Below are 17,025 nucleotides of genomic sequence, written 5' to 3' on the forward strand. Positions count from 1 at the left end.
ACTGACACAATGTATTGTGATTTTTACACCCAGATTTGATTAATAGCCTGTTTTAACAAACAAACCAACAAATTATATAAACACAGCGCTCTAAATCACAACACTGCTTTATATCAAACTGAAATTAGAATTAGCATTTTATATTGCGCAAACTATGCAGTGTTTAGCATAGAAAATATAGATTAAATCTGTTAAATTCATGGTTAAAATAAGCTCGATATGTACTGGTATACTCATGATTGCATTAAACGTTCATTACTATGAGATTTTATTACAAAACCCCCAATTTCACAGACGTCAGTCTGATCCATGAGGTTATCTGCGCTTTCGTAAGAAGCGCTTGTCACTGGTCCTCATCTTTGCTTAGAAACACAGGCCAGGCTTCCTTAAGGAATGGCTGCTTTAAGACACCAGATGGAAGAAAACATTGATGGCTACCTCTCCGCTGTGATCTTGGCAAGACACCAGGGGTGGATTTCACAAACTACATCTCACTCGCACATACGTAGAGGCAGTTGTTGGTCCTCCTCATCCATCTGGGTTGGAAAAGATGCTTATGCTCACCAGGCAACACCAGATAACAGCCAGCCTGCAAACACTATGGTCTGCATTACCTACAGCAAATGTGCACTGTTGATACATGCACATGATCAACTTTTAAAATTTGCATCAGTATTATTTGGTGTGTGGCATATTTATGAGGTAAACAAACACTATATGTACAGAGGTATTCTATGACATATATTAAGTTACAGTACAGGTGACTGCTATCCAGTGGCCAGCATTATAACAAAATCCTGAAGTCTTAAAATGCAACAAAATTTTTCTCAAGATAATTTCATACATTGGAAAACTTTATTGTCAATCGCAGTATTTATACAACGAAACTATATGAGGTTATGACATCACTGCACAACACATCTCTATGGTGACCCACAGTAAGACCAAATCTGAGTTAGTACATTAAGTATTTCTAAGCAAAATGTATAAAAATATATACACATTATAAACAAAACAGAATATTTTATAAAACTTTTCATTTGATGCATTAAAAAATACAAAATTACAGCACAATCATTCAACTGCAGACGATGCACACTCCACACACACGCATGCATGCATAATTCCAGTTCATCAGAATCAAACATTTCTTTGTATTACATTAAAATATCTTGAATTAAAAAACAATACCTGAAAAATTAGAAGCCTGCATCTTCTCACGACAACTGAATATGTATTAAAAACATGAAACTCATGCAGTGTAACACTGTGGCTACACCAGATACGACATCGCAACAAATTAGAAAATGTATGTTGATTCAATTATTTAGGGTTGAAGAAGCTACAATGGGTTCTATTTAAGAAATTTATGTTTTATTAAATGGGGCGTGTCACGTCTGGTGTAGTCACGGTGGGAGACAGCTCTCATAGTTCAAACCAGACAAAAATGTTGATCGGATATTTCAAAGTACTTCTTTCAAGTTTACAAACAAGCCAAAGCTGTAAAAGCACATCATAATCTAAACCGTTTGTGGCACTACAATTAATATTATGCAAACATAATAAAAATTCAAGAAATTTGAATATACACACAAATCTCAGCACCCAATTACTCCTGACTCTTCCCCACCCCAAACATCTTTCAACTGAGCATCCATCACAGTTATACCACCAAACTCTCTCTGCTCACGGCTCCATTCTGCGCAAAAAGAAACACAGATGACTTGTGTTATTACGAAAATCATATCATGACTGGAAATATTACAGAAATGCTTCCGTTTTCCATTTGCATTTTCCGATATGTACAGACATTGCCCCTTTTTTGGTTTGTCTGTTGATACAATATCCTAAAAAATATAAGGTTTGTAAGGTTGGTTCATACCTTCTTTAAGTTGCTCTTTTTGTTTGATGCCAAACTATCACTGTCGTCCATGTAGGCAGGTGGAAGTGGCTGAAAGTTGTAGTTTCCACGACGATCAGGGTTTCCAGCAGCCGGGGCGAGGGGCAGAGGTGGAGGTCCTCTGTTTCCCCCTCTGTTACGTTCAGAACGGTCACTTTCGCTGTCCAGATGCTCTCTGCTGCGGCCCCTCTGCTGCTCGCCCAACTTTTTCTTCTCCATGGCCTCCCGCAGGAAGCTGTCGTCGTAAGCATCCCGTCCTCCGCGATCACTGTTGCGCTCCAGATCCTGCAGGTCGTCTCGACTACGGCTGCGGCGACCCTGAAAGCCGACCCCACGGAAGGAGTCGACGCGGCGGGGACCGGGAGAGTAGTTGCGGCGCCGGCCGTCATCGGGGACACGGTCATTACCTCTTCCACTGCTGCTCCATTCATCATCTGAACTAAACGGGCAAAATAATAAGACTGATTCGTAGTGTCCTGATCTCCAAAAATCCAGCAGAGCAGAGCTTCCCATATTGAGAAAGTTCATGCATGTATCAAACAATCAGTGAATGGACAGCCGGTCTTACAGACTTTATGTGTTATCTCTTACTGGTTTGAGTTTTATCAAAACAAATTGTCATTGTTTCACTTACCCTCTCCTGCCGCCCCTGGGCCCACCGTCTCGTCGAGCGGGTGGATAGTCATCTCGGTCTCTGTAATTGCGGCCAAGATCATCCAAGTTTTCCACAGAGCGTGCACGTCCGCGAAACTCGCCTTCACGTCTGGGTTCGTCCCGACGGACGTGTTGAGAGACACTGCTGATGGTGCTCATGTTTTCATCCACGTCGTCGTACACCGTGTTGAGCTGAGGAGGTCTCGAACGGCCTCGGTTCCGAGAGTCTGGATTGTCATGCAGTGAGCTTACCTCACTCATAGCATCCACTGAAAGACAAGATAAAGATCAAAAGCAATTGACATAATGACCACACAAATGAGAAAAGACAAGCATAAAATAAGACCACAATATAAGATATTAAATAAAAGGTTGCATTAATCAATTACAACGCAAGCATTCCCTAATAACATTTATTCATTTTTATATTGCATATTTTCTGAAATGTATACGTGTATGCATTAATAAATACAAAATGAATATAAACAGTGCACAGACATATATTATGTTAACATACTTTTATACTGGATGCGATTATTCACGATTAATTGTTGAACAGCCGAAGCTTAAAATAAGGGTTTGTTACCAAGAACAATGGTTTGTTTGTTTGTTTACCAAGTCTACACCTTCAAAATAGAGGACAGACCCCCACATCGGTCAGAACTTACAACGATTGTATTGCCCTGGAGCGTTTCCTGGGCGACTGGGGTCGAGGTTGGCTAGTTCTCGCTCCATATAGTAAAGCACCCGAGTCGGGTTTCCATCTTGGTTGGCCTGAACGCGGTATCCACTGCGGGCTAAAAACAAAAAATACTTCAGATCTGTGAAGCTGCACGGCTGAGCCGAATAATGTAAAAATATCTAAAGGAAACTCTGGACTAGTCATTCATTTACATATTGTCTACTTGAGTATTTTGTACAATTCTAAGAAAATTGCCACGGCAAGTAAATCAAATTTAGTAAAAATTAATGACATGCTTTAGAAAAGAAGAGAGGATAAAGCTTTAGCATCACATACATGCACAAGATTCTCTCATTTTTAGAACCGGGACGCAACCGGTGCGACAAACATGACATGGCAAAAGATATTGGAAACGCATTAGAATCCATTATAATTTAAACATTTTAAAACATGGTGTAACAGTACTTCCTAAAACATTTTTGCTGACTCGTGTCACATCAGAACAGAAAGTTTTGCTACGCATAACCCCCATTGAAAAAGTTTGCAGTCATTTCAAGATCTGCATTCGCGTGATCATAGCACTCGAAGATCTATTCCCAACCCTGTTTGCTTGCACACAGAGTCCGTTTCAAAGACAAATCCAAGTTAAGTACAGTACAGTACAGTACAGTAGTAAAGAAATCTGCCGCTCACTTCCTCCGCTGTCGTGATCTTGCAGCAGTGGCAACTGCGACCCCTGACCAACTGTACGGAGAGAACAAATGATCAAACCATAACACCTTTCATTAATGCAAAAGCAAGGTCGTTCAATTTAAAAAGTTTTATTTCAAACCTGAGCTGGCCCCATCATAGTCTCTGCCGTAGCCGTTGGAGGGTGGTCCGCCGACACCCGCTGGCATAGGTAGCATGGGTATGCCCGTTGCGGCTCCATAAGCTGGTTGACCGTACATGCTTGGGGCGTAGAGGGTGGCTGCGTACTGACTATGGGGGATGCCTGACTTCACCATTTTACCAGCCTCGTATACTGTAGACAAACAGTCACTAAGTTAGACATTTAAAATAATCATAATGCGAAATAATTTATACTAATGGATTTGTCATTTCAGCACTCACAGGCACGTGGACAACAGCAGCGCTCTGGGCAGCAGGGACAGCTGACGTAACAGCAGCAGGTGTGAGGACAACATTGACACCAGCAGATCCCCATCAGGAGCAGGAGCAAAAGGAAGCCCAAGACCACCAATACCACCAACAACCAGTCTGGACAAGAACAAAAAACACATAGTTCCTTATTTCATTTCTAGAGATGGCTATTTACTATGTTAAATGAATAATAAAAAACCTCAAGGGCTAGTATCCTCCTACTTGAGACATTACACAATATGTGATATATGATGATGTGACGAGTTTATAGAAGATGTCTGTTAAAGGAGCGGTTTGTAAGATCCGCCTTTAGAGGGGTTATTCAAAATAACAACAACGGCGTAGCTTCATGATGCTGTGAAGAAGCGTGGAATAATAGAAACTGTCGTCTTCAACTCCGCAATGTATAGCTTGATAAACTCCAATACTGTTTCTGTACCTGAGAATTTCTCTCCCTCTGAAACTGTGAGACGGAGCAACTCACACTGTGCAGCCATGCCTTGTTAAAAGACGCATCTTAATACCAAGTACAAAAAGTAACTATCAAATGGTGCACACAATTTCCAAAAGAACGCGACCGTTAAACATACAGAGAGAAGGGTTTTTTTTCTGCTCTGACAGCCGCAAGACACGCTGGACAATGTCAGTGTGCGTTAGAAATCTGAAACGAAGAGAAAACATTCTGCTTGCTCAGTAAGTTTTTCATCATTAAACCGAACTTTTAAGTCTTCAGCCAAAGTTTAAAGTTTGACTTGTTGTTTCCCCTCGTTCTTTTGTGGCTGTTTAAACGCATTTGACCTTTCTACTGTCCGATAAAATAGAAGGCTAACTGTGTGTTCACATAGAGCGCGAATGAGGCGTCAAAAACGCGCTATTCGCGAGTAGTTGGACGCTTGAACATTTTGTGTTTACTCGCTTCATTCGCGCGTGAAATTCGCTTCATCGCGTCATTCGCGTCATTCGCTTCATTCGCGCATGAAATGAAGCCGCAAGCGCGTCTATCGCGTCTTTGCATTGACTTAACATGTAAATCACTCGCGCTTGACGCCTCATTCGCGCTCTATGTGAACACACAGTAAAAGCTAAATATAACTAAAAACGCAGGTATGAGCAGTAGGCTGCGCTTTCTATTTTCCTTTTCGCTTAGATTATGATCATTTGACTAATAGCAGTGTTTGCCAAAAAACATAAACAAAAAGCATGATTCAGAACAGTTTGAGAAGGTGCTTAAAAGTTGAGCAATGTATTATTACTATGAATTAGACCGCTATCTTGTAGCCTGCAATAAACACTTTCTCAATCAAGTGAACTGATTTGAAGAGTGACATGTCTTCAATAAATTATTAATTTTAGCAATTTTCTGTATCACTTCTGATCACTTAATTCGATTTTAAGAAATGTTGATATATCTGCCTCATATATCATCTGGCCTGATTTTTAAAAATCGCCATTGGCCAGAGAAAAACCCATATCGGTCGAAATCTAACTGTAAGTACTCAACTGAAATCTATAATATATTACGCAGCCCTACTGGTTTTAGGATATTTTACTGACAGAAATTGGTATTTTTTATGCAAGTGCATTCAGCTTCATGTGTGCACATGTCTGTCAATTCTTTAGAAATACCACTTCTGTAAAGAGCTGCAGTATAGCAAACACATAAAAAATGGCACACGTAAAGAGAAACCAGCTGGGCAGGTTTCGACCGCACAACACTCTTTCAGGGCACAATTCCAATACGATGCCATAACAACATACTATAACACAGACACAAAGCGACTAAACTCTCTGTATCAGACAGATACAGATACTCTGTTTCAAAAACAAAATGTGACGAACAAAAGCATAAACTAAATAAAATCACGCATCTCAACCATACTGTTGAAAATGTACAGAGCTCTCTGGAATACTTGATTCTGATTGGCCAAACTCTGTGGTCAAGCATTTTTGTCAACGACAACTAAACTATTGACCATAGTAATCAACCTGTTTCCAATATTCGTTTCAGTTTGCTCAAACCAACAATTTTAACTCAAATTAAACAACAAGATCAGTCGATTCGGACAAAGATCTGTAACTGTTATTGTTAAAGTACTTTGTGAGAATGTGTCAGTATATCTACAGCTAGCGAGACCTGATGATTCTGGCTGGTGAGGGATTCAAGCAAAGCCCCAAATCTAATGAAACCTCTACAGAAGTACATATTCTACCTTCCATGATCAGTAAATCAATGCCAGGCAGCAGGTCTGTAGTATTTGACTTTCTCTCTGTGAAGGAAAGATAAAGCCATAATTACTAAAAAAGGCCGCAGCACACTGGCCCAAGTAAAAATAAAGAGAGATCTGAATTACTAACTAAACTACTATTTCATAGAATCCTTCACAAGCAAACTGAACTGAACTACCAGGTCTAAAAACAAAAAGAAACTCAAGCAACTTCCTAGATCTAAAATAAAAAGCGCCAAACCCAACCAAAACACAACAAAGTCTGAATGAGTAACCCGTGCGCATGTCTGTGATGTAATCAGCTATGATGAGATGCTTATTATGGTGTACAAGAAGGTTAAAACTTACCGAGCACAATGAGTTCTGTGTAACACTCGCCATTTCCTGTAAGGTCCTGAGATGAAGCCACGTTACAGACGTACACACCGCTGTCGCCCCATGCGGTCTGAGAAATGGTAAGGTCCGCCTCTGAGTAAAACATTTTGATTTACTCGCAGGCAAAAACGAAATTATTTTATGCAAACTCATGAAACACAAAAGAAGCATCAATGACATAACACAGCATTTTTTTCTTGCAAATCTCGATTAAAAGAATGAGATTTGGACTGAAATCTCCAGAGTTTTGAATCAATGTCGGAAATTTAATTTCACTCTTTCAAACTCTACTTAAAACACTATTCCTTTAAAACCTCATTAAAATGATGCATCTCCAGTAACGCCACACATTTTAACTTACTATCAGTGATGCTGATCTGGCGACCCTGATACTCCGCCCCAAGTGAGATGGCCGTCTGTTTTGAAGCCACTATGCGAACGGTCCTGGCGCTGTCCGCACACTCTATGTTGGGGTTGTAGTTGGGGTTGGCATTAGCCAAGGCATTGTCAGCACTGCTGGGGTTCATCGCAGCTTGGATGGGGTCTCGGCAAAAAGACTTATACTTCCAGGTGACCAAAGGGGGCATTGTAGCCGTGGTGGAGAAATCGCAGCGAAGGTTGACCGGCTGGAATAATATGACCACCAGGCGTGGGTAAGGGCAGATCACATTGATGGCTGTGCTGAAACCTGTGGGAGAGAAAACATCTGTTAATATAACAGCATTCCATTCATGTAAATGTATATTTATATCAGATTTCACAAATGTAATTCCTAATATAAAGAGAGATTAAAATGCCTGTAAAGACTGCAGTATAGAATTGAGATTCAGACTACATATAAACTTAAAGATCTTGCTTATAAAAGGTCTAAGGCTTGTAAAGTTTACATCAAAACGGACAACAGAAAGCTTTTCAGAGTTCAATAAAGAATGGTGACTCTCTTGAAAGCAAAACACGAAAACATTATCGTGAAACTAACAACCAACTCACATTTACACCCCACTCACATTTTTTGGTTGTACTGAAGTCAGACCATGAAGTCATTGTTCATCCAAATATGAATATGATTTTATCACTCACTCACCCTGACCCTAACATCATTTCAAACCTGAATTACTCTGCAGAACACAAAAAATTATATTTTCAAGAACCTTGATACAGCATTGCCCACCATTGACTTCCATTTCAAGGACACAAAACCCCCAAGCCATTTCTCAGAATATCTGCTTTTGTCTTCCAGAGGAAAGAAAGTCTTTAAGGTTTTAAACTGATTTTCTTTATCTATTCACGACCACTATAATAAAAAGTGATGTAAACAAACAGTGTGACATTGTTTCATGCATGTCAGATTTTGTTTGTAAATATTTTCAAGCAAGTCAAAAGTAAATAAGAGATCCTTTAACACAAAGCTCAAATAACAACAGCTATAATTAAACAGTGCTTTCATGCAAAACTATTTAATGACACCTTTGAAAATGACGGCGGAATTGATTCTGTGGCTCAAACAGGACCCCAATGTGTCAGGTCAATGATTTCTCTTTTAATTAAAGTGACACTTCTCGCATGTGTGACGTCACAATGTGACCTCAAACTGTAGGGACTTCAAAGCACGTCTTTCAACGGATGTGACTCACGCGCCAGCTGACCGATACCATTTTAGAATGGGACCACCTGCATGCCCACGCTAATCCTTTGCTTAACAACAACCAAATATATAACAATACACGTGATTTCTAAGATTTCCAAACCATTGCACTACAATATGTGCCAAGTCTAACGTTACTGTAAAATATATATGGCATACGTATAATATATAGCCTATGGTATATAATGGTTGCAATGATATTCAAATAGTAGTGACTTTCCCCTTTAACACCATTCGTTAAAAATGGGTAATAATAATTATTATAATAACGTAATATGTTCTCCCAAATATGGTCAAGTTTAGTACTTAGTACACGACAAGAAGACGCTGTTTGTTGTTATTGGTCGATACCCAGTAAAGCTAGGCCCCAAACACATCTGTATTAAGACCCAGTTCTGTAATAAACAAAAATAAAAGAGGCTTATGCCGAAAACTGTAGATTCATCAACAGATAAAACAGATCGTTCAATTGCTCGCACATGGGCTTTGGTGACTAAAAAGAAAGAAAACGCCCCTACCTGTTAACAAGAAGAGGGTAAAGAGTATACCCTGCGGCATGTTTACTCGAGATCCGTTAAAACATAAGGGTTATAAAAATATTAGAATCCCAAAAACGTCCGAGAGAAGTGTCGATAAAAGAGCTTTGTTTTTCTCAGACAGGTGCGTCGTCCATTTCCTACTGCGGGGAAGGTCTGAAAATGTAACCCGAAACTCAGGTGAGCGCAGAGGGCCTTTGCTAACGCTTCGCGAGAATATTCACAGGGGTCTCAATGAGAGCAATAGTTTGCACGTTTAAAACTGCGGACTGGTAAAAACATCTTTTGTTTCTTCCACAGCAGAAAAGTTGGTTTTAAACAAATACTCTGTAACTGCACAGCCGACCCGACGACAGTAACCCAAATCGTTTACTAGTACAACGCCCTGTAATCCACCTTTGCAGGAAGAAATGGTTTAGTCCACTGCTGATCTTGCGTAGGCCTGGTTAAAAATCACCAAAGTTGTAGCATTCTAGCTTCGGTAGACCTGCTTTGATATTTTAACTTTGATACTTCTATGTTTTCCCTGTTCCTGTTTGTAAACGAATGCAACATTGCATGACTTTTAATACTTATCTCTTTTTAAATCTTAACCGTCTCTCCTGTACCCGTTGTAAGGCCACAGAACTTTGTCAAAATGTACAATAGTAATATGAAATGACTCGCAGGGACAATTTGGTTGTAAATAAAAGCGTAAGGCAGCAAAAATGTTTTACCATACTTTGTGGTTTTGCTTTTATACATGGGGAATTCAAACAACCCAGTTTGTACAAAATCTATCCTTCTACAGCTTTAATGGTTCTCTAAACAAATGTGAATTATTCTTTTATATACCTTTACATCATGAGAAAGTAGGAGGAGCTTTTATTACTGGCTACACGTTCACTGATTACTATAAACAGATCTAGATTAGTATTTTATTTTGTATAACGCAAAATTGCAGTATAGTTTCATTTGAACTATTGTATGTATAGTCTAAATAAAGCGGACAAGAAAGACCTATAGCAAAATTTCCAGTACTAAAGATGACGTATTTTGTAGGCTAACCCGGAAGTAAGCGCCCCTATCTCCTATATAGTGCACTATATCGGGTGTCCGCCATTTTTGTAGTGTTGTCGTCTCGCTCACTCATATTTCCCATGATGCAACGGGAATCAACCGTCTGATTTGAAACGGTTGGTGGAGAGTGACCATCAATGCCACTAATGTACGCTTATAGAGGGTAGGATGTGTCGTCACTTGACCGCATAAACACCATGTGAGCATGCCGGAGCGCACCCCAAGGGTGGCAAAACACTCAGCAAAATGACTGCTTACAATATCAGGAAACGCAGTTCTGCTCAACATTTCAGTGTACAGGAACATGATTCCTTTGTAAGTCATAGGGAAGTCGTAAGGATCACCGTCGTGCTTATTGCTCCCTGATCTTCTTACGATTTTATAAAATAATCCATCAAAGCCACACATGTGTAATATGCATTATGACGAATGTCTGCGACAGTACTGTCAGACGCAGAATAAATCACGTCAGTGACCGAAATTGTTCACTCATCTTCATTCACTTCTAACCCCATATATGGACTATTTAGCTTTTGCTTTATAGGGAATAGTGCATGAGTGAACAAGTGAGCGATTTCAGATGCAGTTTATGCGTCCGAAATTCCCCTTTTCCATACTATATAGTAGGCGAAAGCGAGAATGGGTCATGATGGTATGTCGGAAACCTCGGTAGGCCTATGCCAAAAACAGTAGGTGAAACATACCCGGATGGTCGACTGCTTCCGTCAAGATTGTGAGTGAGTGTGGATCGGATGTGCACTTTTATATCCCATTTCAAGATTCAAGATTTATATTTGTCACAAACACACATATAGATAATTTACAACCGCCAATGTAGTCAGGACAGCTCCAAAGAAGGATCATACAAATTATATAAAGTTAAGGTATGTATCCCATGATGCCGCAAAGGTCAAATTTAAAAAGTAAATTAAATATATAGTCGATTTATTTAATGCAGGCCGTTTTTAATGTAGGTGCCAATAAATAAATTCATACATTTCTCGTGAACTTATGTTTTTATCAACGCTCGACTTTATGAAGATTTATCAATGTAGGCCGTTTTTAATGTAGGTGCCAATAAATAAATTAATAAAAAAGTAGGTTGTTTTTAATACGTCATAGGTCAAAGAGCATACAAAGGTCACGTGACCACAAAACAGCGGCCGCAGTATATCCGAAATGTATTCATACTACTCCCACTCATACTGTTCAGAACGTGCTGTTTTATCGGCCGATATGTAGGAACTTATTCAAGTTTAGTACGTACTGTCACAGTATGCGATTTCGGACAGCAGAATTTAGCCTTTAAAGCAAGTCCGAAAAAGCTAATTCGCTTCCGGGTTTTGCATTGAAGAATACGTCATCTCTGAGCAAAATCCCACACACGGGTTTGGACTGGCATTGAAAACACTTCGACAGCCAATCGGAACAAGAGGTACGCAGCAAGCCTACCGCGTGATTGGCTATAACATTGACGTGCGTAGCTTTAGTCCAATCATTCGACCCCGTTGAAGATAGGAGGTGGGGTTTGTCGAGTTTGCGAAGTAAGCAACATTGGGACAGAAACAGAATAACGACATCATAGTGACTGACTGTAGTATTATTCAGGCAGAAGACGGAACTCTTAAAATAAGGTAATAGTAATCGTTTCATATTACATCATAAAAGACCTTAAAGTAAAACTAAAGCATTTCATATGGAATTTGACGGGTTTTGTAACACGGCCTATTTGCAGCGGTGTTACATGTTATCAATGAGTATAAAGTAAAAACTGATCCGATGCATTAATATGATATACAGTCAATGCGACCGTATAACGTAGATCTCATATCATCTGTTACCATTTGCATGTACAGCACTTGCATGTCTGTTTACCAACACACAAAGCCAGTTTACTAGGTTAAAGGTCACTACTGAGTGGTTTGTCAGCACGTGTCTGGTTTACCAGTGTTTTCCCTCAGTTTGACCATAAGACTAAATGCATTCTCAGTCACGTGAAAAGTATGTGTGCTTATTTCAGATTTGACGTTGACTTTCTTTCATGACAGGTGCAACCATGGGGAAGTCTCTCACTTCTATACCAAAGCAAAAAGAAGACGAGGAGACTCTCACTGACTCGGAGCCTCACAGCGAGGATGATAAACACGATGTGTCACAGTTTCCGTATGTTGAATTTACAGGCAAGGACAGTGTCACCTGTCCAACCTGTCAAGGGACAGGGAGGATCCCAAGAGGTGGGAACAGATCTGTCAATCTACAATATCTATCTGTAGATTTGTTTAAAGCAAAGTGGCTGTATATTATATAGCTCTTTATGTGTGCAAACAGTTCATTTTAACTTCCTTTTATTGTTATTTTTACAGACCAAGACAACGAGCTAGTTGCTTTGATACCATACAGTGACCAAAGGCTAAGGCCAAGACGAACGTAGGTTCCGTGAATTGTTTCTGCATGAAATTGGATAATCGCATAGGGCTGGGCGATATATTTAAAATGTGTTATATCAATATCTTTTCATTTTAAACATTTTCATCCTCGATCTTTACAATTTTGCTCTTGAATAATTCCGTTCCCTTGCCCCATTAAACAACTCGAATTGCGTTTTAGAAGATACAAAGTGCAAAAACACAAAGAATGTGACCAATACTTTTTATATTAAATACAAATCCTCCCCATGTTACAAAATGTTAGTTATTTTTGGAGATTAATTGATCATCATAATTTATTTAATTCGTAGTCTTATTCCACACCTGTCTGGCTTGCTGTAGCCCTTTTTATAATGAAAAAAGTTCCATTTTGTGAGAGATGAGGGGTAAGTCATCTTTGACATATTCATCAAAATATGGTATTTTATGTCTTTGCAGAATTATCTTGATATTGTCTTTGATACATCGCCCAGCCCTAGCACATGCACAAACATATTGCACTTACATAAGTATTATGTAGATATAGTGGAAATACTATCTCTGCATATGACTGTACATGGAGACATATCACCACCCAGTTTCAGAAACTGTCTTGACTTTATGGCATTTTATTTCCGACATCACAGGACGCTGTACGTGTTTGTGTCAGTCTTTCTGTGTCTGCTGCTGTCTGGCCTGGCCGTATTCTTTCTGTTCCCTCGTGCTATTGACGTCTCCTACGTTGGCTTGAAGTCAGCCTATGTTGCCTATGATATGGACCAGCGGAAAATCTACCTAAATATCACGGTATCTGCTTTTTCAATTGAATTTCAAATGTACCACTTTTGCCAATAGTCTTCTGACTATGTTTCGGTTTGATTTTATTAAATCTAGATTTCTTTGCTTCCTCAGAACACCCTGAACATCACCAACAACAATTACTACCCAATTCAAGTGGCCAACATCTCAGCACAGGTCCAGTTCTACAACACTGTTATTGGAAAGTCTATCGTCAGCAACATTACCACTATTATCCCTCTCGATATGCGACAGGTGTGTGTTGGTCGAATTAGTTTGTAAAATGTTATATAAAGGTGCATAATAAAACTGTATCCATTAGCTTAAGAAATGTTTTGATTGATTAATATTTGGGCCTCGACAAAAAACATAGTTAGAACATTGCTTCTCTGAGTAAGGTGCATTCAGATAACTGAAAGATACAAATGTAATGCTTTCGGTGTACAGTAGCTGTTTTTTCAGTTGCATGTGACATTGTAATCTGCTTTTCTCTGCATGTAATGATTACATTAGCAAAAATGTAATTTCCTAATTTATAGATTGATTACACCGTTCCCACCATCATAGCCAATGAGATTGGCTACATATTGTAAGTACCTGACCGGTTATTGATTTTCTTACACAGTTTATCCTTGTATGTGCATTTTAATTGTTATTTTTTGTTTTTCAGCGACTACTGCACCTTGCCGACAATTAAAGTGCATAACATTGTTGTCATGATGCAGTAAGTATTTTTCTTTCAAGTGAGTTAATCTGATTGGCTGCTGGCTGTGGTCTGTGACAAAATTCCACACGTATTGTCTGTTACCTTTACCTTTACTTTGATTTATAGAGAGGTAAACAATCCGATTTGATTTATTAATGTAGTTATTCTGGACATTGGATGGCATGCTGGGTTGGTTTACATAAAAGGACATTATTCACTTCATCCACTTACTCCATTTATTCCAAATGTGTCCCTCCAGGATGACTGTAACCGCTGTGTACTTTGGCCATGCTGAGCAGGTGTCTCAGGAGAAATACCTGTATGTGGACTGCAGGACAAACACCACATCTTCTCATGGACACATGAGTATAATACAGTGATGCTTTCCCCACATTGAATGATTCCTCACGCTCTCATGTGATGAAACAAAAACGGCATGCTTGAGCAAATGTTGAAAGATTGATCAGTGAGAGTTAATGCCTTATTACACAGAAGCACTTTAGTATAATTTGGGAGATGGGATGGAAGCAACAGAGGTTTTACCATAGGGCTGCAAAATATCAAACCACTAGAATGTTATCCGTTAATCTTTTCCGTTTGTTTTATACGTTTCCCAGTGTGTTACATTTTAACACGTTAATGTTATTCTTTTAGTCACTTTATTTTCAATCTCATATTCAGTATATATGTAAGCAACATGTTTCAACCCAATAGCATTAACAGATGCCTCTGTGCCTGGCCACTTCCAGCCCCTCAGACTGTCATGTAAATAACTTACACATAACAATTACACATACATTTGTTTTGTGTAACATTTTTTATTTTTATCATGGATTACGATTTCGTTTTTATTTTGGAAAAAGGCCTGATTGATGTCATCTGGGTTTTTGCACGGGCAGTAATGCAGCATTTTATGTTGTATAGACGCTTTCATCAGACACCTGGCCTGAAGTTAACTTTAGGCCTTCGTTTGTTGATCTGTCTGGCTAGTGGCTAATAATATAACTATTTATATTTTATTTATATCCACATTTTATTGTATATTAATGGTATTAAATCATCAGTTAATGGGGGCTTATTTTAAATTGTATTTTTTCATAAATTGTATTACATTTAAGTTTAATCAAGTAGCAGTTCCTCTAGTATTATAACCCAAATAATACTGGCTAGACATACTTTTAACTTGCTGGCTAATGTAATATATCAGCAATAATCTGCGGGGACTCTATTCTTTGCGGATGTCAGTTAAATTCGTCCCATAAAAGCGTGCATGCACAGAAACGTTTGTTTATGTTGTTGCCTTGAAACAGTCTCATTTATCTTTTTTCTTAGGTCACTAAATTCCACCACAAATGTTTCTCCTTGACATTGATGTAGAACATTTATTAGATGTTGTTGTGTGTTTCATTTCCTTGTTTTATGTTGAAACTGCACTTTTACATTACATTTTTTGATGACATTGAACATTTATTTTAGGGTAATGATATATCAATAAATATGATTTTTGTTTTATACAACATTTGTGTTATATATTAGTTACAAAACATTGGTTATTTGTTATTATACTATGTTTATTAGTCCAAATTGGGCATATTTTCATACATTTAGTTATTATTAATAAATTCATAAATTTAGGACAGTGTTTCTCAACAATTTTTTAAATAGGACAAAATAAACATAAAAATATGTTAACAACTAAAAATCTAAAGATTTATTAGTGTTTGGTTATTTCCTTTATAACGAATATACAGTAAAACCAATAATTATTTAGACCACAGATATCATTTATGATATTTCTTTAATATTGCAGCTCACTGTAGTTCATGTATGTAAGTGAGGATAGCAAAATAATGTAAACTGTGACATATTATACCCCAAAATTCTTCAGTTGACTATCAGTAAAACTATTTTGTTGAATAAACTAAATACATTTGGGATCAAATGATTCAGACACTTTGACCTGACCATGTTTTGCTTAAGTGTTTTCTTTTAAATTGCTAATACACCACAGACTGTGGAAAATTGGTATTATCTAAATGTGTACTTAAGTTTACCAGCTGACAGCTTTTCAACCTAATCCATTAAATACCTTTCTATCAACGTTATCTGACATCGCCAAGATACATTTGTTCTGACACAGTTTAACTCTGAGTTCCTGTCATATTTCATTACCATTTTCTAAACCAATAAACTGTAATAATGTGAGAAACGTTTAAAGTGTGTATAAATTTTGGTTTGACTCTACATTTTTCTGGATTTAGATCCACTGACTGTGATGTGACTACCACAATATTCCACTAGATAGCGCAAACGCAATGCATACAGGAATGGACTGCAGGAATAAAAAAACTGTTAATTCTAAAACATGTCTCCAAAGCATGCATACTTATAAATGCTAACAATATACTGTAAATGTGCTCTTATTTGTTTAACTAGAAGTATGTTGCGTTGTCTTTTGCATGGTTCGATAACAATGGAGACGTTTATGAGATGCTAACTCGGATTAAGCCAGTGTCTCTTTGGTTAATTACCTAAATGTATTATATTCTGTTGGATTAATTTCTGCCTCTGAAATAAAGTAACAAAACATTATGGTTGACCCCTAAACCTAGGCTATGTAAACATTCCAGTCCCATATCTTCTGCGGAACTTTGCACATCTGTAGTAGTTGCTAAAGTCTCACAACTACAGCTCTCTGGTTAATGTCACTTTGATACAATTAACCCCTGCGCGCTGTTTTGGTCATTTTTGTCCTTTTCAGTTTTGTTTTCTTTGTCATTTTGGCTGTGTTTATGCAAACATCATAAATTTAGCAAAAGGTGTGTATTTTTATTGGAATATTTATAGTTTGCTCTATTTTGCTTTCATAAATGTATTTTTAAACTATAGGTACATAC

The 17,025-nt window shown here is 38.2% G+C and overlaps 2 protein-coding genes across 3 annotated transcripts; one reads left to right on the plus strand and one right to left on the minus strand.

The window, feature by feature from the left end:
* Window positions 1-826: 826 nt before the first annotated feature.
* lsr (lipolysis stimulated lipoprotein receptor) lies at window positions 827-9,962 on the minus strand. 2 transcript variants are annotated; one of them, XM_079480913.1, is made up of 11 exons: window positions 9,143-9,962; window positions 7,341-7,667; window positions 6,953-7,072; window positions 6,590-6,646; window positions 4,350-4,496; window positions 4,069-4,260; window positions 3,930-3,980; window positions 3,223-3,351; window positions 2,535-2,823; window positions 1,883-2,339; window positions 829-1,699 (listed from the first exon to the last, which is right to left on the minus strand). In XM_079480913.1, exons 1-11 carry the CDS (start codon window positions 9,180-9,182, stop codon window positions 1,664-1,666), a joined length of 1,845 nt encoding a protein of 614 aa, XP_079337039.1. In that variant the 5' UTR covers window positions 9,183-9,962; the 3' UTR covers window positions 829-1,663. The 2 variants fall into 2 exon arrangements, with proteins under 2 accessions (XP_079337040.1, XP_079337039.1); XM_079480914.1 differs by lacking the exon at window positions 6,590-6,646 and having other exon boundaries at window positions 827-1,699.
* A 1,408-nt stretch (window positions 9,963-11,370) lies between these two features.
* Window positions 11,371-16,699, plus strand: tmem106ba (transmembrane protein 106Ba). Its single transcript, XM_079480915.1, has 8 exons — window positions 11,371-11,853; window positions 12,268-12,453; window positions 12,583-12,646; window positions 13,272-13,431; window positions 13,537-13,677; window positions 13,962-14,011; window positions 14,093-14,146; window positions 14,388-16,699. Exons 2-8 carry the CDS (start codon window positions 12,276-12,278, stop codon window positions 14,506-14,508), a joined length of 768 nt encoding a protein of 255 aa, XP_079337041.1. The 5' UTR covers window positions 11,371-11,853; window positions 12,268-12,275; the 3' UTR covers window positions 14,509-16,699.
* Window positions 16,700-17,025: the final 326 nt, after the last annotated feature.

Source organism: Barbatula barbatula (assembly GCF_947034865.1).
Source record: "Barbatula barbatula genome assembly, chromosome: 19".
NCBI classification, from domain to species: domain Eukaryota; kingdom Metazoa; phylum Chordata; class Actinopteri; order Cypriniformes; family Nemacheilidae; genus Barbatula; species Barbatula barbatula.